Source organism: Rhinolophus hipposideros (genome assembly GCF_964194185.1).
Source record: "Rhinolophus hipposideros genome assembly, chromosome: 10".
In the NCBI taxonomy this organism is placed as follows: Eukaryota; Metazoa; Chordata; class Mammalia; order Chiroptera; family Rhinolophidae; genus Rhinolophus; species Rhinolophus hipposideros.
The window spans coordinates 42,666,693-42,688,882 of NC_138056.1; the positions used below are offsets into that span (position 1 = coordinate 42,666,693).

Here is a 22,190-nt window from a genome sequence, read left to right on the forward strand (position 1 = left end):
AACATTCGGGTTTGGCCATTTAATTATTTGTGTTCTAATTAGTACAGTTTTATTTCTGGCTTTGGTCATTTTTCCAGAAGTCTCCATTTCTGAGCCTCTGTAACATTTGTCTCTATGTAGTCTTTGCCAAATGGATAGAGAAGTGACAAATAGCATGTACTAACTATATCAGATTATCCTAAGGAGTTCGGTGTATGAAGTTTAGAATACTGGCATTTTATAAACTTCTAAAAGGCAAAACTCTTTTCTTCTTAACCACTTGAAGTCTTACTTCCCATAATTCATATCCTGTGTTTGAAATAATCTAAAGAGAACATGTTAGTTCTCAGTGCCTTGCTGCTTTATAACCAGTGCTTATCTTTTGCAATATCTAACAGATAGTAACATTTTTTTTCAAAGAGCTTTATCAGATAAAAAGTGACTATGGTTTAACCTATGTTTTATGCATTTTGAAATATGGTACATATCTGAAGAGTATTCTGAGAAAAATAATCATTATTTCTCTATGTACATTTAAGTGAATGGAACTTAAATAAATATTGTCATCCTAATTTCAGAAGTCAAAGATTTAGATGTAAGGGAAAAAAGCCAAGAAATGACTTTCCTACAAAGGGAAAGTTTGCTGATGGCTGCCATCGCCAGAAGTGTGCCTGTCGTCCTCCTGTGTCCTTTCTTCCTTTTCGTCCTCTTTTCTCTCAACAGTGGTTCAGGAGTTTGTTTCTTCTCGTTAGATAATACAGTTGCCTCTTGGTATTCCTTCAAGCCCCTTGGTTACAACCAACACACAAAATTTGCATTTTAAACAAGTTTCCCAGGTATTTTTAATGTTTCCTTATATTTAAGAACCCTGCTATACATTAATTTTCTTCTATGGTTCGTCAAAAAGTAGTTTCCAGATTTGAGTTCTATTGGTGTTATTCATACACTCAGTAATTCCTTCCAACATTTTTGTTTGGTAACTGCCATGTGCCAGGCCCAGTGCTAGGTAATAAAATATAGTTACAGGTATATAGGACATGGTCTCTGACATAAGGAACTCACAGTCTAGTAAGGGAAACAAGCTACATATAAGGTGCAATGCCAGGAAGAAAATGATAAATGACAGAAGAAATTGCCAAATGGCCAGAGGTACAGAGGCAAGCAAGTGTGAAATCAGGAAGTTCAATTTGACTGGCAGATAAGATGCTTGAAGGAAAGAAGTGGGAAATGAGACTTTTAGAAAAGGAAAGAAAATTGTGAGGGGACTTGAATCTCAGGCTAGAATTTTAACTTCCTCTCACAGATAGTGGAGACCAACTACGCTCTTTGAAATGAAGGAAATTATTGTTCTACTGTGTCAGACTTGCCAGGTGGCTCATTTTAAATGGGACAAGTCATTTAAATGTCTATATTGATTTTAACAAGTATCTTTTTATTTTAAGGCACTATAGGGTACAAAGATGAATAAAACTCATTTTCTCCCCTTGAGTGATGCACCACAAATTGCAGTGTACTTTGCTTTACAGTCACACTTTGCAAAGGCACTTGTAATAAAGACGTGTAGGGTCTAATTTCAGAGCAACCTTTCCTAATATGTGAATAACTCCCTTGTTCATTAATTTAAAAATTGTTGTTCACGTCTTAGTCATTAGATTTTTGACCCTTAGCCTTAACATACACACTCTACATAAGAAAATGGAAATTTTCTGATGCCTAACTAATTGTTGGATTTTTTTCCCTACTGTATATTTTCATCCTAAATATATTAATACTCTTACCTTTATTTTACTATCTTTAGTTATTCTTAAATTCTGAATTATCTTCTGTATATGAATATGCTGTTGAGGCCCAGAAGGTTTTTAAAATTGTGTTTACAAGTAGCTCATGAACCAGGAACCTTGGGGATTTACTCAATATTCAATGATTGATATATACTTAATTTTTAAACAGATATTTATTGGATAACTACTGTGTGTTGTAGAGGACACAAGGATGAGTCTGGTACAGTGCCTGCCCACAGGTTCTCCACAGCCTCGTAGAGGGTTTAAAACAAAAACATGGGCAAAGAATGAGTATATGGTGTGTGTGTGTGCGTGTGTGTGTGTGTGTGTGGTGTGGTGTATGTGTGGGGTGTGTATGTGTGGTGTGTTGTGTGTGTGTATTTTTAAATATATAAAAATATACTCTATTATATATAACAATAAAATTTACTCTAAGAACTATATACTCAATGTAAATATACATATTTTATATACAGTATATAATACAGTAGTAGTACTATTAGGTTTCCAAGAAGAGAGCTATTATCCCCTTTAGGGGGTTACAAAAACTACTTAAAGTGAGGGTAATATGTATGTGATCTGGCTCTAAAACAATGGCTAAAAGTACAAATTAATGCTGGAGTCGTGGTAAGAAGAAGAGGGATTCTGGATAGAAAGAAATTTACAAAGACATAGACAGAAGAAAAAGAAGTATATTCAGAGAATATGAAATCTAGTAGTCATTCTGTTTTCCTAGAGCCCTAGAAGACATGTAGGGAAGTAGTGGGAAATTGAGCTCTAAAGACAGGTAGTGCTATTTTGCTCGAGACCTTGCCTTACATAAAGTGGACTTTATATTTGGCTTGTTTTGACAATGGGTTGCTCCTGGAAGGCACTGAATTACCATGATCACAGCCAAATTTATGTGAGTTTTCTCCTTTGCCCACCCCCCATCCGAAAGTTCCTGTGTTCCCTTTTCCAAAGTGTTTGTACCACTCACCAGCAAAGTGCCAGAGATCTAGTTTTGCTCCCCATCTTCTCCAATGCTTGTTATTATCAATATTTTTATTTTAGATACTCTGGTAGATATATAATGATACCTTATTGTGGTTTTGATTTGCATTTCCTGAACTACAAGTGAAATTGGTCACCTTTATTTATGTTTTAGTGGCCTTTTATATGTCTTCTTTTGTGAAATGCCTGTTCAAGTCTTTTATTTTTTTCTATTTGGTTTTATATCTTTTGCTTATATATTTGTAGAGGTTTGTTATATATTCTAGATATGAGCCTTTTGTCACACACACACACACGAACACATGTACAATAACAAGCATTAGAAGAAGCTGACGTAAGAAAAAGAACATTAAAAGGATTACTGCAAATCCTCACCCAAGCAGATGACTTTTGAAAAAGAATAGATCATTGGAAATTGAGGGTCTTGAAATCGATTGCCTGTGAACTGTCCTGCCCACACATCCTTGGGAAGTCTTCAGGTACAGGCAGGTATACACATACACCAGTTTAAAGAATGTCGGTTTGAAAAATATTGGGTATGCTTTTATTTTCCAGCTTTACTGAGATATAATTGACATATAACATTGTATAAACTTAAGGTGTGCAACGTAATGACTTGATATATGTATTTATTATGAAATGATTACCACAATAAGTTTAGTTAATACATCCATCATATCACATAGATTTTTTTCTTGTGTTGAGAACTTTTAAGATACACTCTCTTAGCAGCTTTCATATATACAATATAGTATTGAAGGCTCAGCAACACCTCTAGCTAGAAATTCTTGGCAGGCAATTGGGAAAACAGTTCTGGAATAAGGGTAAATAACTAAATTTCTCAGGCTGTTTCCTCCTGAAGAATAGGAATATCAATACCAACTTGTCTACTCACTTAGTTGCTATACTTTGGGGGGGGTGAGGAATCACTGAGATGACTTTGTTAGGAAAGATTGTAAAGTGGCACATAGTTGCTTACTTTAGTGGTTGTTGTTACCCTGATATGCTGCTGTCTTGGACTCATTAAGACCCATTAGGACATGTTTGGTGATTGTATCGGGTGCTGTCAGTCCTTTGTGGGTATCTGCAACTTACATTATTCCTTTTCCTACTGTAATATACATTAATTATTAGTCATAGAAAAGTAATAGTTGAGATTAACCATAAGTGATTTAACTGATAAACACAACAGAAAAAATAACTTCCTCCATTAACTTCATTCCCTCTTACTAAAATAATCATTGTTTAGTTTCTTATGTGGTCTTTCAAAAACATTCTATACATTTTTATGTATATACGTTACACAAATGAGTTCTTATTATGCAAACTATTCTTTTTTGTCTAATATATCTTGGAAAGATTTCCTTATTTTTTAAAAAAGCAGCATTGTATCCCAAACTATGGTACACTATTATTTTGTAAATAATCCCCTATGAATATGGAGCGTTTAAATTGTTTCAAATCTTTCCTATTACAGACAGCGGTGCAACAAATGTTCTTAGAAATATATGTTTACATACTGTGTCAGCCCATCTATAGGGTAAATTCTTAACAGTGGAATTACTGGCCAGAGACAATACGCATTACACATTTTGATAGATTTTGCTAATTTACCCTTCCATAAAAAGCAAGTAAATGAGAGAGCGTTTCCCCATACCCTCACCAACACAGAATATTATTAAACTTAAATTTATATCCATTACTAGGTGAAAATTGACATCTCAGTGTTTTGATTTGGATTTTACATATTATTTTATAAACTGACTATTCCATTTTTTTATTGAAAAAAAATTATGCCTAGGAACATTGCAAAATGAAGAATTCTAGCTATTTACGAAAAGTAGAAAATGATAACTAAGCTAAAACCCCAGAATGTTTCCTTTTAGCTTTGCTGAATTTATGTTTCATACCATCTCACCCTAGCTTATACATAAAATTCATTCATTCATTTAAAAAAAACCCTATTGTTTACAAAATACTGACAGGTACTGTCCTTGAAAAAGGCAAATTTTGTTAGATGAGGACATGTTTGGGTCTCCATTTGTGGGACATGTCTACTAAGGTATCAAATCCAAATCCTAGTATTTGAGCAATGCTTCCCCTCCATGAGTGTCCATTTTTCCAGTTTTTCAAAATAAAATAGCTCAACTATCTGTTAAACAAGTGGAAATTTATTAACCAAAAGGTTGGTTTTCTATAGTTGTGATAGCCTCAGATTATCCGCCTGTTACTGCTGCTTTCTTGCCATTTGCTCCTTTGTAGTTAACGAGTTCAGCGTCTGACCCCCTGCATACAGCCAATAAATGGAGTCAGAGGTTAGTGTTCTGGTGGTGAGGTGACATACAATCTACAGTGTCTGGCCTAACAGTTCCACCCATTTTTGTTTAGTTTGTTCGTTCATTTGTAATTTCTTTTGAACCTAGAAGGCTGATGACACAGAGCCCTAGGATACTTATTCATTGGTCAATCCAAGCATTTGATGCAATTCGTCTTCCACCTGCTAGCAGGCAATAAAGAGGGTAATCTAGTAAGTTACTGGCTGGACTATAGACAACAAGGAAAGCCTGGAATTGGTACTACCACGTGTGCCCTGTTTGATATCACAAATGAATATAGGAAGCAAAGAGTTAAAAATTTCCAAATAGTAAAATGTTTTGGGGATGTTAATGCTTCTGTTCTGGACCCTTTCCTGTTCTCCACAATCTCTTTGGAATGAGCAATAGGGTCATTTCTTTGAATGCAAAGGCACTTTACTTTAGGCATGTAGAGTGTCAGTCCAGGCTCTTGGGTGTTTGTGTTATGTAAACTAAGCATTTCAAAGAGTGCCAGAGATGCAGAGTGAAGATAATACAGGCAATCCTTTCTTTGCATGGTCGTGCAGGACCGTAAAAAGAATGCAGGGTACAACTGTGCAAAGTGATCTTAATAATCAGTGGGGAAAATTATGATTGTTTCATGATCTTTAAAGTTTTTGTTAAACATTAAAAATTCTGAATGTTGATTATAAATATATAGAGTGAAACAAAAGTAAAAACTAATATGTTTTTAATGAACTATAATTTAAAACATTAGAAATATTGAGAATTAAAGTCTTCGTTTTTTATAAAAACGTATCAAGATTAGTCTAAACTTAGTGCTTGCCTCCTTCTTCTCCCTATCATATAACTTATAATACTGAGGGGGGCATCTTTTTTACGCCTTGGTGAACTATAAGACTGTTTTCTAAGTTTGGATCAACTTCCAACATTTTATCCTTTGTGCTTTCAGTGTCATGAAATATCTCTGAAAATTCTTTATATGTCAAATATTTTGCAGACATCACTTTCTCTGAGGCATATTCATCCTCTCTGTCACAACCACTTTTTTTTTTCATTTATGTTGATAAGTTTGCCTTCACTAAGTTCCTTTGGTTGCGTGTCTAGATTCTCTCAAAGGGTAGGGTGGCAACATTCCCATGGTCAGCTGTTTCTTCTATGACGCCATTTGTATTTGATTCAATTCCAGCGTTATCACTTTTAATTTCTTTACTGCACTTTCATCTTCGTTGACAAGTTCTCTGGGAGATGAGGCAACACAAGTGCACACTTTGCTGTGTGTGTGTGAACTGAATAGCAGATGCACTGTGTCCAGTCACCAACAAATTGTGAAAGAAGTAACATGATTAGTCATTTGCCATGATGCACGTCTAGCATTTGCATAGTTACTGGTGGATTAAAGAACTAGCAGTGAAGTTTTAACTTTATGCAATGAGAGCTGATATGCCATGGTGACTGAAATTTGAAGTGTGTTGTTGATATTATTTAACTAAGTCATGATGACTGAAATTCATGCGTGTCAGGACTGTGCAAAGCAAGGACTGCCTAAATAAACGGTTTATCACATGGTACTAATTGCATGTGATTTCTATCGTAATTGCAGTTTTGGTGAGTATGCTGGTCGTACAATAGACTCACTCTTTTTAAGGCTCTTTGGGAGCTGCTTACAGAGTGTAAATGTTCGTTTGCTGTGTATATCAGGATAGACTAGATTATGCTGCAGTAACAAGTGACCCCCCAAAGCTCAGTGTTGTTGATGCCTTCCATTGCACCTTGGCTGGAGGAGGTGAGGAAGGAGGGGATTCTGTTTTACTTTATCTTCACTCAGAGACCTAGGCTGTGTGGCCTAATCTCTGTGCTTCTGTAGTTATTAAGGCACAAGTTGGGAACATGATAAATAGCATGCTATCTCCTAAAATTTCCATCCAGAGTGATACATACCATTTCTGTCACTGGAGGACTCAACCCAGAGCTGTGGTTCAGATAAAAGAGAAGTCGAGACAACCAACTCTCGGGAGGCCGTCCTAATCCTGATACAGGAAATTGTTGCAGGGGAAAGGTTTGATGTATGATTGTGGAATTGTGCACCTCGTTGCACGGGTATTGTCTTGATGTTGGTGGGATGCCTAGAGCTAATCTACAGATCTGTGACCAACTTATCACTGGAATCTTCAAGTGCGAGCACTCTAATTGCTCTTAAGTGCTTAACCTGCCCACAATGTAGCTAAAGCTTTCCCGAGGTGGCTTTCTCAGAAACAGAAAGAAAGTGAAAGACAAAAGTGGCTTTGTCCTTAACCTTGGGAAGATCAGTCCAGGCACCGGTGAAGATGTACCATCTAAGTCACCAGAGATGTCGCTGGACGCTCACAGGGATGTCCACGAGAGGACTCAACCCTGAGTGGCGACCCGCGAGACAGATGCAGAAAAGCACAGGAAGTTAGTTTATTGAAACAAAAGTACACATGTAAGAGAGATATGCTGGCAAATTCAGAAATTGAGTCGCGCCGAGGAAGTCATGATTAGGGATATTTATCCCTCCTGAAGTGGGAATTGGTGACGTTCCATTGACTTGGTTCATTCATCTCCTCCCCCTGGGTGGGACCCTCCATTTCCCACTTTTTCTTTCTTATTTGGTTCTTCTGGAACTTCATGGTGTCAGATGCATGATGGGAGTCATAGTATCCACAATGCAAATGATATTATAATGATATTAAAATTGCTAAAGGTCAGGTCCCAGTCAAGGGGATTAGCCTAGCTGGATGAAACTGGTTCTTGTTTTTCTCCAGCTGCAGGCACTGAACACAGTCACTTGTTACTTATATAAGCAGTGAGGCACCTCACATTGTACCCTGTAGTGGATTGTCAATTTCCAAGGCTACCTGTCCTGCCTCATTTTCAATCACATTTCACTGGCCAAAACAGGTCACATGGTCATGTCCAAAAAGAGGTAGAGAAGTACAATTCTGCCATGTTCCTAGAAGAAAGGAATGTTGGGTGAGCAGCATTAGTGACTAGTAAAATACCCAAAGAATTAACTTGTGGAGAGTTTATCAGGGAAGGGCAATTGAGGACAGGGATTACAGACATACATATGTCAGATTGTCTCTGTCTGCTGGTGAAAGAATCAAGTTGAGGCATTCCAGAAGCCTGGACACTGTGATTACATGAAAATTAGGGTTTCAGTTCAGGATGCAGCCAGGAATTATGGATCATAGGGATGAAGCAGAGCTGTTGACAGAGCCCTGGAGACCAGAACTCATTCATCTGAGAGCTCTGAGACTACCTACTGTTCAAAACGGTTTCAACTCTTTCATGATCTTTGAGCCTCTGTCTATGCTTTGAGTTTAGGTTGACAGTATCTTTGGAAGTTCTGGGATACTTAACAGAGATGACTCTTAAATTGAGCCTTGAAGGAAGTGTAGGCTATGCGTTGGCAGAAGGCATTCTGGAAGTAATAGTAGCAGTTGCATGAGGGCAACAAAAAGAGTTATGTAATGCTATGAAATTGGTAAGAATATAGACCTTCTTAAAACAGGATGAAATAGAACCATGGGGAATTAGTTGCATAATGATCCTCATTTAATTATCACTATTCCACACTTAATGTTTATCTTTCACTACAAATATATTAAACTCTACAAATCCTCAATAGTGTACTCAGATGGCTGCCTTTAAAGTACTCTGTCTCATAGTATTCTGTGCCACTGATGCTGAACACTTCAATCCACCCACATACCAAATTAATTTAGAATCACTCCAAAGCTGTACTCACATCTGAACTTCCCATTTTAATCTAAATGTGATCCAAATTTCTTGTCCAAACTTTCTCTACTAATCTGAGTGAGGAGAAAAAAGTATTTAAGGCATATCTAGTCTAGCAGGAGCCATTTGAGACTGCACTCGTGTATTTCTTGGCATTAAATGAAATATTATATTTGAGAAAAATCTAGTTAATATAAAGTGTTCAATTTTGGTATTGTAAGAGGTGTAATCAAACAATACAGTGAATGTTTAAATTAAAAAAAATTATTACAGTAAAAGACACATTGCCATTAATCCCCCTCAAAATACTCCCACTTGCTTCGAACACACTTATCCCATCATTCTTGCCACTTTCTGAAGCAGTTCTGGAAGTCCTCTTTCATGAGTGTCTTCAGTTGTGCTCTTATGGCTGCCTCTATGTCCTGAATCGATTCAAAACATTTACCTTTCATGGTCATTTTGACTTTGGGGAAGAGCCAGAAGTCGCACTGTGCCAGATCCAGTGAAGAAGGTAGATGAGGACACACCGTAATTTTTTTATTTGACAGAAATTGATGTACCAGAAGTGACATGTGACACGGAGCCTTTCTGTTGTGATCACCAAATATGGTGAAGGCTGCTGCTGAGAGCCATCCAACAGAGCAATGAGTCAAATCTTAGTAAGAGCGTGTGACAAGTTTCAACTTGTTTGGTGTAGTCAAGTCGGGTGTGAGCTATGGTTGAGAGAAGGTGTGTTTTAAAGCGTGCCGTAAATCATGGGTCACAAACAACACATTAACATGAAATGGACAGTTTCGTCCTCCAAATGACAGTGCTCTGTGTCACACATCGCTTCTGGTACGGCAATTTCTGTTAAATAAAAACATTACGGTGTGTCCTCGTCCACGTTATCCACAGTGTCACTTCTGGCTAGTCCCCAAAGTCAAAATGTCCATGAAAGGTAAATGTTTTGAATCGATTCAGGACATCAAAGCAGCCATGACAGTGCAACTAAAGACACTCATGAAAGAGGACTTCCAGAACTGCTTCAGAAAGTGGCAAGAATGATGGGATAAGTGTGTTCAAAGCGAGAGGGAGTATTTTGAGGGGATTAATGGCAATGTGTCTTTTACTGTAATAATTTTTTTTATTTAAACATTCACTGTATTGTTTGATCACACCTTGTATAATCACATCTGGGATAAAAACTGCACTGAATCAATTATAACCAAATGACCACCTTATATCTAAATCTTCCAGTCAACTAAGGGCTTTCAAATCAAACGTCAATATTCTTATATACAGCCCTTGACTTATCAACTGAATTTAGATTTTTTTTACCTAGACATTTTGATATTGTATAATCTTGCCTTGAATGTGGGGCTCACTAGACTTGGGCGAACTTCTTTCAGCTTTCCTGTTAGTTTTGAGGTGGACCTGTCAGTACAGGGAGTTTGTTCCAAGGGGCATCAGAAGTTTTGCCATTTATAATTTTTCCATGTGACTTACTGAATTTGGGGGAATATATTACTAAAAGATATAAGAATCCTTTCAATTTTCTAAATTTTTTATAACACCAAAAAATTCATTGTTAACATTAGGGCAATGCACTTTCTTCATTGAGACCATCCAATGTGTTAGAAATGATGAAAGAATGGAAAAATAATCCAGGAAGTGATGAGGAAAACACAACAGATCAAAAGAACAAGTGGTCCATTCAAGAAAAGTTGAAAGACTACCCAGCCAGTGGACCCAGCGGAAATGTCCATGATGTCACTAACACTTCAGATGAAAACGAGGAAAAACAGGTAGGAAGAACCAATAAAATAAGTAGGAAGAACAATTATTTCATTTCTCCAAACTATAAAGTACCCTCACAGCACTTTAAACATATTTTGCAACTCTGTCTTTTTTTGTTGGTTTGTAACTAAGGACTTGCATGGTAAAGCAGGTAAAGTTCTTTCCTCCCTGGAGTCCATCATGATTTAGCAATGCGGCCTACATGCTGATTTTAAGATCTGTGATTATATAGGGCAGGAGTCTGCAAATGTTTCCTATAAAGGAACAGATAGTAAATATTTTAGGCTTTGTGGGCTATAATAGTCTCTGTCATAACTTCTCAACTCTGTTATAGCATGAAAAGAGGCATAAGCTTTTTTAAGGACATAGCAGAAACAGACGGTGTGCCTTTGGCCCATGGGTCAAAATTAATAATTTTAAAAATTTTACCAGGCTATACAATTTGAAATGGATTTACATATTACCTAGAAAAAAAGTGATTACATTATCCAGTTACTTGTTTCAATTTTATGATAACTGACACTGTTTATATAGGTTTATCATTTTACCTTATTAGATCTAAGTATGGTTTTATTCTTTTTGGTGAATAAAATTTCAGAGCATTTTGATTAATTCTAGATTGTGTTCTACTAACTGGAGAGCCTGACAATTTACCTAAACCCTTTTTTCTTTTGTTTCTATGTTTGTGGAAAAGTTTTCTGTATGTTTGTTCTCTTTCTTGTCCTGAAATCTAATGAACACATTTTAGCTCTTCTTTAATAACTGAGCATCCTGCTGGTAGGGGCTGTGTTTACCTTCGGGCATCCCAGACTTCTTGTGAGGAGTTGCTACTTTTCAGTCCTCTGACACCTGGAGATGGGCGGAGTGGAGAGAGGGACTGAGAGGGCGCCACCAAGGAAGGCGTGGCCTTGCTGGCCCACTCCCTTCCATGCTAAGAATGTGTCAGAAACGTGCAGAAAGAGAACTAGGGGACTGATCTACTGATTGATTTTGATTTACTGGGTGGGAACTTCTTCATTTACCTGATAGCAAATATCTATAGAATAAGCCTAACATTTAATGATTCAGGTATTTAGAAATAATCATATTTACCATAATATAAATGTACGTTTATTGAATTGCCTTTATCATCTCTACTCTGTTAACAACTCCTGCAATGCTTAGCAGCAGTGTATGTTTTATATTCGTATTTCAAATAATATTTTAAAAACTCATCTTTGCATTCCCTAATTGAACATCAATTGATGATTTTCTTATTAGCTGGCTTGGCATTTTATATACACACACACACACAATCGTGTTTTCAAGATTTTCTCTATCTTTGGTTTTCAGCAGTTGACAATGACGTTTTTAGGCATTTTATACACATACACATATACATACACATATTCCATTTGATGCCATAAATAATTTATACCTACTAATTAAGGAAATGTATATGATTCTTTTTCCATTAAAATATTTGAAATTCGCCTTTAACATAAATGGAAATATGCCAGCAATTCCTGCTTTCCATTGTATCATTGTTCTCTCTTCTGGAGAATCTGATAAATCCATTTAGAGCTCCTGATTTTGTATTTCTCACAAGCCAGGAAAATCACTTTTTAGATAAGTGGCAGAGCTCTTCGAAAACTAGCAGAGAAAGTGAGGGTTTGTTAAAAACAAAACCACTTGAACTAAGCACTTTCCTCTTTCCCTGAATAACTCTTCTCTAGTTCCAAATGCCCTGTACATTATGGAAAAACACAGTCTGCATCTCCTCATTGCTCATGTTTGGATTAAGGTATCACACTTCACTTTTTCAAACTTGTTTTCAAGTGGTTGGCATTTGGCAATGTCCTTTCTTTTTTTCTTTTCATTTCCAACTTTTAGCCTATTTTAGGTAATGGTGTTCTTTGAGGACAGAAATGTTCTCTCATGTGTTTCTTGTGTTTTTCAGGCTGAGTACATCTAGATAATGCACTGTTATTAGTAATCCTCTGAATTCCCCACAATGGGTCCTTAATCTAATCTCTCAGACAGACCCAAGACTTTAACTCCTACAACAGCATTTACTCATCTTCAAATGAGACACTTGGCAGACTTGCAGGAGCATGCCTTTTTAACATTAGGTCCTTAGTGATTTCTGATAAATAGTATAATACTGTCATTATTCATTGAGCTCAGAAAACAATGGGAGAGAAATGAATGACCTTAATTAAAATGCACCTCCCCATAATAGAGGGAGGGACTAGACACTTCGGATGTCATAGAAGTACTATAGTTGCCTTACAGAATTTTTGCTTCATAAAGGAGAAACTTCTCGGTTGTTCAATTATTTATTGAATGCAGCCTTGACTATATTTATTTAATGAAAATGGAAAATTTTTGTGATAATTTTGTGATCATTTTTCTTGACTGAAAACATGGCCTTTACAGTGTAACAGGAGATGGTACATGTGGCAGATACTTTACCTAGTCTAGAAAGTAAAAGGACAAGGTGGCTTAGAAACTTTGAAAGTTATTTTGATCAACAAAATGCATTCATGTAGTAGTTCTTCAAAGGCAAGAAGTGTTTGAATCGAAATAACATTGAAAGTAAATAGTTGAATTATGGCATATATATGTATTTCCATGAGGAAAAAGTCAGCTTTTTTATATTTTAGTTCAGTAAGATAAAAATTTTCTTTACAAATTGATTCTTAGCTCTCTGAGCCCATGTGAATCATATATAGATTTGGTGGTACTTTCTCAATTTTGACACATTTTTGTACACCAGTATTGAAGCATTGCAATCTGGCATATGTGCCCAAGCACTGTACTTCTGGGAACTTAGATTTTGCTACCATTAGCTGATGAAAATGATCAAAATGGTTAAAAGTACACGTTCCAGATCAAGGCTGCCTGGATTCAAATCCTGGCTTCACCATTTACAAGCTTCACAACCATGGGCAAGTCTCTAGGCCTCTGTTTTCTCATCTGTAAAATGGGATTAGTGACATCAACCAAGGATTAAATGAAGTCTTGCAAGTAACACTCTTGACATATGGTAAACACAAATTAATGTTAACTATTATACTTCTATTATTATATTGCTAAAGAACTTGCATAGAATATTACTAAAATAGCTTGTTTTTTTCCTGCCTGCTTTAAGGCTCCTTTGGGTATAGGTGTTAGAATAAACTAATGAACAGACTAAGAAATATCATTTTCAGAGGTGATAAGGTGATGCTTCCAGCCTCATTTGCCTTCTGAGTTTGATGAGGTCTCTAGGGTACTGTGGTAGGTTGCGTTATTTTCCCCAATTATTTTATCTCTCCCTGCCATGAGACTTTGCAGTTCTCCCTATTATAGTAGATGAAGGAAAGTTTCTCACTCTACTAATGTTGGACTGATCTATATGATTCACTTCGGCTGATGGAATATTTAGAGGTGTGATGTAAATAGAGACCTTAAGAGCGTTTGCATGATTTAACTTACTCTCCTGTATTTTTTGTCACCTGCCCCAAGAACATGCCCACAGGGAGCCATAGTTACGGGAATCATGAAGATTTGTGGAGTAGACCTGAGTCCAATACAAAGCCTAAGGTCTAGCCTAGCACAGCTAAGCCCTACAGCTAATTGAGAAAAAATACTGTTTATTGTCATAAGACACTGAGACATTTGTAGTTATTTTCTACCTAGTTGTACAGAAAAGAGTTAACACAATAGGCCTACACTGCTATCTTTGAAAAGGTTTGCTTGCAAGGCTGGCCTTAGGCTGGCTTCTGGGAACTTAGATTTTTCTACCATTAGCTGATGAGAATAATTCATTGTGCCTAAACTGTTTGTACAAACAGTATGGTTTATGCTGAACACCTGCTTTCCTTCTGGGAGGCTGGAATTTTGGCAGGTGCTAGGCAGAGGCTGCCTACATGGCCCGCTCCTAGTAAGAACCGTGGCTGCTGAGTCTTTAAGAGCTTCCCTGGTTGGCAACGTTTCACATGTGTTGTCACAACTTGTTGCTGGGGTGATTAAATGCAGTCTGGGTGACTCCTGGGAGAGGACCCTTGGAAGCTTGAGCCGGGTTTCCACTGGACTTCACCTCAAGTGCGTTTTACCTTTGCTAATTGTGCTTTCCATCCTTTCGCTGTAATAAATCATAGCAATGAGTACAACTCTATGCCGAGCCCTGTCGGTTCTCCTAGTGAATCGTGGAACCTGTAACAATAGTGACTAATATAGGTACAAACCACTGATGGTGCTAACATGAATCTTGACCTGTTGTTCTTTGAACTACTGCTGTTTGCAATGCCGGTTGCTAGTTTGGATACATAGACTTCCATAAACAGCAATGCTATTGTTTCTACTTCTACTCCCACTAGAAGAACCTCCAGTGTAAAGGCTTATTTTTCACCATAGGCTTAGCCAGGCTTCCCTACTTAAAAGGATATATTAGTGAATCCTTTCAAATCATTTCCGTGCTCTCCCTAGCTTTTGTTTAGTCCCTCTTAGGGGCTATAGCTATTAGGATATGCTATGTGTATCTTTTCCCTATGGAGAACCAATCCAGTGGGTTGGGTTATAACTAATACTGCCTCAATTCAGATGTATTAATTTGGGCTCATTCATCTCTTTTCCTGACTTTATGCTATAATTGCCACATGTACTACATCTACATAATTATAAGCCCAATAAAACAGTGTTTTAATTTTTGCTTTTAAGTCATATGTATTTCCAAGAAATTAAAAGGAAAAATTATCTTATATATTTACCCAGATATTTACTATTTCTGATGCTCTTCTTTCTGAATATCCAAGTTTCCATCTGGTATGATTTCCCTTCAACCTGATGAAGTTCCTTTGCATTTCTTGTATTGTATGTCTGCTAGTGATGAGTTCTCCTAGTTTTCTTTTACCTGAAAATGTCTTAGTTTGTTTTAATTTTTAAAGGATATTTTCTCTGTTTATAGAATTCTGTTTTGACATGTTGTTGGATCCATACTTTAAAGATGTTATTCTACTGGCTTCTGACTTCTATTTCTTCTGATAAGAAATCATTGGTGATTTGAAATGCTCTTTCCCTGTATGCAACGTGTCACTATTCTCTGAATGTTTTCAAGATTTTCTCTATCATTGGTTTTCAGCAGTTTGACAATGACTTTTTTAGGCATGTTCTTTACATTTATCCTGCTGGGATTTGCTGAACTTCTGGAATCTGTAAATGTGTGTCTTTTGCCACGTTTGGGAAACTTTATCATTAAAAAAAATTTTTTTTTCTGAGACTATTCACATGTTAGACCATTTGATTTTTTTCTATAGGTCCCTAAATCTACATTTTTTCAATCTGTTCTTTAAATTAGATACAATCTATTGATCTATCTTTAGGTTTACTCTTCTGTTATCTCCATGTTCATATTACACTTATCATGAATAGTTAATTTCAGCTGTTATATTTTATTTATAAATTTTCATATTTTTTATTATTTTCATTTCTCTACTGATACCTCCTTTATTTATAAAAACATATTTTCCTTAACATCACTGATAATAGTTATGATAACTGCTTTAAAATCCTTGTTTGCTAATTTCAACATCTGGGACATCTCAGGATCTGTCTCTGTTGATTGTTACTTCTGTTGAGTAATTTTGGATTGTATCCTGGACATTAGAAATGTTATGTTGTGCTGACTCTAGATTTGACTATGTTCCTCCAAAGAGTGTTGATGTTTTCATTTTAGCAGGCATTTACTAGGATGGACATAAACTGCAAATTGTCTCTTAGCCAGCAGTTTAAATCTTAGGTCAGTTCATTTATCTTTACCTGGGTAGAATTTAGGATGCTCCCTTTCTGCCTATCTCCTTTCAGGGATTCTGCCAGTACTTTCTAGTGTGTGGTTGCTTTGAATACTGTTCTCTAATTTTTTAGGCCTAAGAGAGAAAATTATAAAAGTATCTAGTTGGGGCTGTGGTGGGGAGAAGGGAAAGACACAGTGCCATTAAAGGAGTAACATATGACATATCAACAAAAATAATGGAAGCCAGAAGACAATGCAATGACATTGTTTAAGTGCTAAATAGAAAACAAAACAAAATAAAACAAAAAGCTGCCAACTTGAAATTTTTTATCTAGTGATAATTTCCTTCAAAAATGAAGATAAAATAAAAATGTTTTTAGATATGTGTAACATGAGTGAATTTGTTACCAGCATATTGTACCATAAGAGATACTAAAGAAAAATTTCAAGGTAAAAGAAAATGATCCCAGATGGAATCATTTTCCATTTTCCATACTGAACTGGAGGAAGGTACGATGGGCATTGGCAAGAGTAAATAAGCAAATTAATATAAAATAATGTTGACTTTAAAACAGTAGCAATAATAATGAGATATAAGCTTTCATTTCAGCAAGCTAGGGGGAAAAAAGCAAATCAAATACCCTCTCAAAAATAGAAGGAGGAAATGATTTTAAAAAGAGAATATTGTGAATGACTTAATGTCAATAAATCGGAAAATTTATATCAAATGGTCAAATACCTTTAAAAGAAAAACCACCAAAACAGATACACAAAAATAGAAAATCTAAATATTTCTAAATATTTCTATCTTTACTTTTAAAATTAAAATTGATTTTAATTAAGATCTTTCCAATAAAGAAAACCAGTTCCAAATAATTTCGTTTCACTGGCTAATTCTTTCAAATATTTAAAGAAGAAAGAAGACAAAGCTTGTTACACAAACTCTTGAGAATATTTCCCAGGGCTGTTATTAGGCAAGCATAACATTAATATGAAACATGAAAGGGGTATTACAAGCAAAGAAATTTACTAGCCAATATCTCTTATACTTGGTTCTCGAACGTAATCCATTCCAGAAGACCGTTCAAGTCCTGAAATGTTCGAAAACAACCGACAGCTAGGCCTCAGGATCTTGCACTCAGTGTAAGCCACGTGAGATATTCGACTTCCGAGGCATGTTCGAAAACTGAAGCATTTACTTCCAGGTTTACGGTGTTCGTAAATTGAAATGTTCGTCAACGGAGATGATCGAAAACCGAGGTACTACTATAGACACAATTAGCAAACTGAATCCAGAAATATATAAAAGAGATAATGCCTCGTGGCCAAGCATACAGTATATGCCAGGAATACATGTTTGGATTAACATTCAAGAATCAACCAATGTAATTCACCATTATTAATAGGTAAGGGAGAAAAGCCATAAAATTGTCTCATTAATTTTGAAAAAAAATTGATAAAATTCAACAATCAAACATGAGAAAATTCCTCAGCAGGCAATTTCTTTTACACATTTGGGAATTTTTTTTTTTACCCCCAAACCCCTTTAAAGTTAATGTCATTCTTAATGGTTATACTTGTGTATCGAACACTTTCCCACTGAAGATATGAGAAAGACAAAGATGTTCTTTGTACTTTTCTCTAACATTGTGCTAGAGGTCTTAGCCAATGCAACAAGACAAGTAAAAGAAACACAATTATATAGTGAAAAAGAAGGACTAAAACTGCCTCTATTTTCAGATGATGTGATTGTGTACATAGACAATCCCAAGGAATTTACAAAAAGCAAACCAAACAGGTTGTAGGATGCAAGATCTGTATATAAAAATCAATTGTAATCAAAACAGCACTGTATTGGCAGAAAAACAGACACATAGACCAATGGAATAGAATTGAGAACCCAGAAATAAAATCACATAAATATGGACAGATAATTTTTGACAAAGAAGCTAAAAACATACAATGGAGGAAAGACAGTCTCTTCAATAAATGGTGCTGGGAGAATTGGATAGCCACGTGCAAAAGAATGAAACTGCACTGTTATCCGTCACCATGTACCAAAATTAATTCAAAATGGATCCAAGACTTAAGCATAAGACCTGACACAATAAACTGCATAGAAGAAAACATAGGTATTAAACTTATGGACCTTGGGTTCAAAGAGCATTTTATGAATTTGACTCCAAAGACAATGGAAGTAAAAGCTAAAATAAACGAATGGGACTATATGAAACTTAAAAGCTTCTGCACAGCAAAAGAAACCATCGACAAAATAAAGATGCAACTAACTGAATGGGAGAAGATTTTTGCAAACAGTGCCTCCAATAAGGGGCTAATATCCAAAATATACAAGGAATTCATGAAACTCAACAACAAAAAAACAAACAACCCAATTGAAAAATGGGCAGAGGACCTGAAGAGATTTCTCCAAAGAGGACATACAGATGGCAAATAGACATATGAAAAAATGCTCAACATCACTAATCATCAGAGAAATGCAAATGAAAACCACAATGAGATATCACCTCACCCCAGTTAGAATGACTATCAACAATAAGACAAATAGTAACAAGTGTTGGAGAGGCTGTGGAGAAAAAAAAAGCCTCATACACTATTGGTGGGAATGCAGTCTGGTGCAGCAGTTATGGAAGGCAGTGTGGAGGTTCCTCAAAAAATTACGAATAGAATTGCCATATGACCCAGCAATCCCTCTCCTGGGTATCTACCAAAAAAATCTGAAAACATTTATACATAAAGACATGTGTGCTCCAATGTTCATTGCAGCTTTGTTTACAGTGGCCAAGACATGGAAACAACCAATATGTCCTTCGATAGATGAATGGATAAAGAAGTTGTGGTATATATACAAAATGGAATACTATTCAGCAGTAAGAAAAGATGATATAGGAACATTTGTGACAACATGGATGGATCTTGAGAGTATAATGCTAAGCGAAATAAGTCAGACAGAAAAAGCAGAGAACCCTATGATTTCACTGGTATGTGGTATATAAACCAAAAACAACAAAAGAACAAGACAAACAAATGAGAAACAAAAACTCATAGACACAGACAATAGTTTAGTGGTTACCAGAGGGTAAGGGGGATGGGGGGTGGGAGATGAGGGTAAGGGGGATCAAACATATGGTGATGGAAGGAGAACTGACTCTGGGTGGTGAACACACAATGGGATTTATAGATGATGTAATACAGAATTGTACACCTGAAATCTATGTAATTTCACTAACAATTGTCACCCCAATAAATTTTAAAAAATAAAAAAAATAAAAATAAAAATCAGTTGTATTGTTACATACTAGCAATAACGACTTGGAAAACAAAATTTTTAATTACCATTTAAAATATTACTGCAAAACATAAAATACTTAGTGATAAATTTAACAAAATATGTGTAAACTATTTATACCAAAACCTACAATATATTGCTGAGTAAAATTGAAGAAAACTGAAATATTTGGAGAGATACACTATGTTCATCGATTGGAAGATCTGATACTGTTAAGATGTCAGTTCTTCCCAAATTGATTTATAACTTTAGAGCAATCCCAATTGAAATGCAGGGCTTTCTTTTTTGTTAGAAATTAAAAAGATGATTCTAAAATTTATTTGGAAATACATAAGACCTAGAATAGCTAAAATAACCTAAAAAGAACAAATTTAGAGAACTTATGTGACCTGATGTATTTTTATTTATTTTTTTATTAATTTCAGGTGTACAAAACAATGTAATAGACATTTATCATTTATATCCCTCACACAGTGACAACCACCCTCCCCCATCTACTACCCCTCTGACATCGCGCACAGCCATTACATTTCCTCTGTCTCCATTCCTAATGCTGTACTCCACTCCTTGTAACTATATATATACATATATATATACACATATATATATGTGTATATATATATATATATATATATATATGTGTGTGTATGTGTGTGTGTTTGTGTGTGTAAATAAAATTGTAGTTGACATTCATTATTGTTCAGCTTCAGCTTCAGGTGTACAGTGCAGTGATCAGGCATCTACATCATCCCTGAGGTGGTCTCCCTGATGAGACAAGTTTCCATTGGATACCCTACAAAATCTTTACATTATTGATACATTCCCCAAATTGACTTTCGTATCCCTGTGGCAATCTTGTGGTTACCGATTGTGCTTTCTAATCCCCTCACCTTCCCCTTTATCCCCATCCCCCATCCAGCAACCCTCAGTTTTTCCTCTATGTCTCTGAGACTATTTCTGATTACTTCATTCACTTATTCTTTTCTTTAGATTCCACATATAAGTGAGATCATATGGTATTTGTCTTTCTCTGTCTGACTTATTTCACTTAACATAATGTTCTCTAGGTCCATCCATGTTGTTGCAAATGGTAAGATTTCATTCTTCTTTATGGCTGCATAATACTCCATTGTATAAATGTACCACAGTTTCTTAATCCAGTCATCTACCGATGGGCATTTCAGTTGTTTCCATGTCTTGGCTATTGTGTATAGTGCTGCAATAAACATAGGAATGTATAAATTTTTTTGAATTAGAGTTTTGGATTTCTCTGGATAGATACCTAGGAGTGGAATTGCTGGGTCAGTAAGGTAGTTCTGTTTTCAGATTTTTGAGATACCTCCATACTGTTTTCCATAGTGGCTGCACCAATGTGCAATCCCACCAACAGTGCACAAGCGTCCCCTTTTCTCCACATCCTCACCCGCACTTGTTGTTTGTTGATTTATTGATGATAGCCATTTTGACTGGGGTGAGGTGGTATCTCATTGAGGTTTTTATTTGCATTTCTCTAATGATTAGTGGGGTTGAGCATTTTTTCATATGTCTGTTTGCCATCTGTATGTCCTCTTTAGAGAAATGTTTCTTCATGTCCTCTGCCTATTTTTTAATTGGGTTGTTTGTTTGGAGTTGAGTGAATTTTTTATAAATTTTGGATATTAACCCCTTATCGGGTATATCATTGGCAGATATCTTCTCCCATTCAGTAGGATCCCTTTTTGTTTTATTGATGGTTTCCTTTGCTGTAAAAAAAACTTTTTAATTTGATGTAATCCCACATGTTTATTTTTTCTCTTACTTCCCTTGCCTGAGGGGATATATCAGTAAAAATCTTGCTCCAGGTAATGTCTGTAAAGTTTATTTCTATATTTTCTTCTAGGAGTTTTATGGTTTCAGATCTTACATTTAAGTCTTTAATCCATTTTGAATTTATTCTTGTATATGGTGTAAGGAGGTGGTCCGGCTTCATTTTTTCGCATGTATCTGCCTAGGTTTCCCAGCACAATTTATTGAATAGGCTGTCTTTACCCCACCATAAATTCTTGCTTCCATTGTCGTAGATTAAATAACCATATAGACATGGTGTATGAAATGTTGATTTCAACATTTACTATATGCTACAGTAATTAGTACAGTGTGGTATTGGTGTAAGAATAGACAAATAAATAGATCAATTAAACAAAATCAAAGTCAACATTTTGACCCATACTTATGTAGTCAATTGATTTTTGACAGAGGTTTGAAATCCATTCAATTGGGGAAAGGATAGATTTTTTCAATAAATGGTGCTGGGAAACCTGGACAGACTGGAATAATAGGATAATAAACATTATTCTTATATTATATATTATATAATATATATAATTATTTATACATATGTATATATAATATAAATTATATATATTATATTTATTATTTATTATTATATTATATTACTATATAATAATAAGTAGAATAATAGAATAATAGGATATTTACATGGAAAAAATGAACTTTGATTTCCTAACTTACACTGTACA

General features: G+C 35.6%; 1 protein-coding gene across 6 annotated transcripts in view; it reads left to right on the forward strand.

The window, feature by feature from the left end:
- The window catches only part of STK33 (serine/threonine kinase 33), a 150,818-nt gene that overhangs the window by 113,816 nt on the left and 14,812 nt on the right, over positions 1-22,190 (forward strand). For 4 of the 6 annotated variants that reach the window (XM_081063331.1, XM_081063332.1, XM_081063333.1 and 1 more), the window contains one exon: positions 10,411-10,617. The exons of the other annotated variants lie outside the window; for them this stretch is intronic. In XM_081063331.1, coding sequence (XP_080919457.1) covers positions 10,411-10,617 — 207 coding nt within the window. The remainder of the gene's footprint in view (positions 1-10,410; positions 10,618-22,190) is intronic. 6 annotated transcript variants of the gene reach the window in all.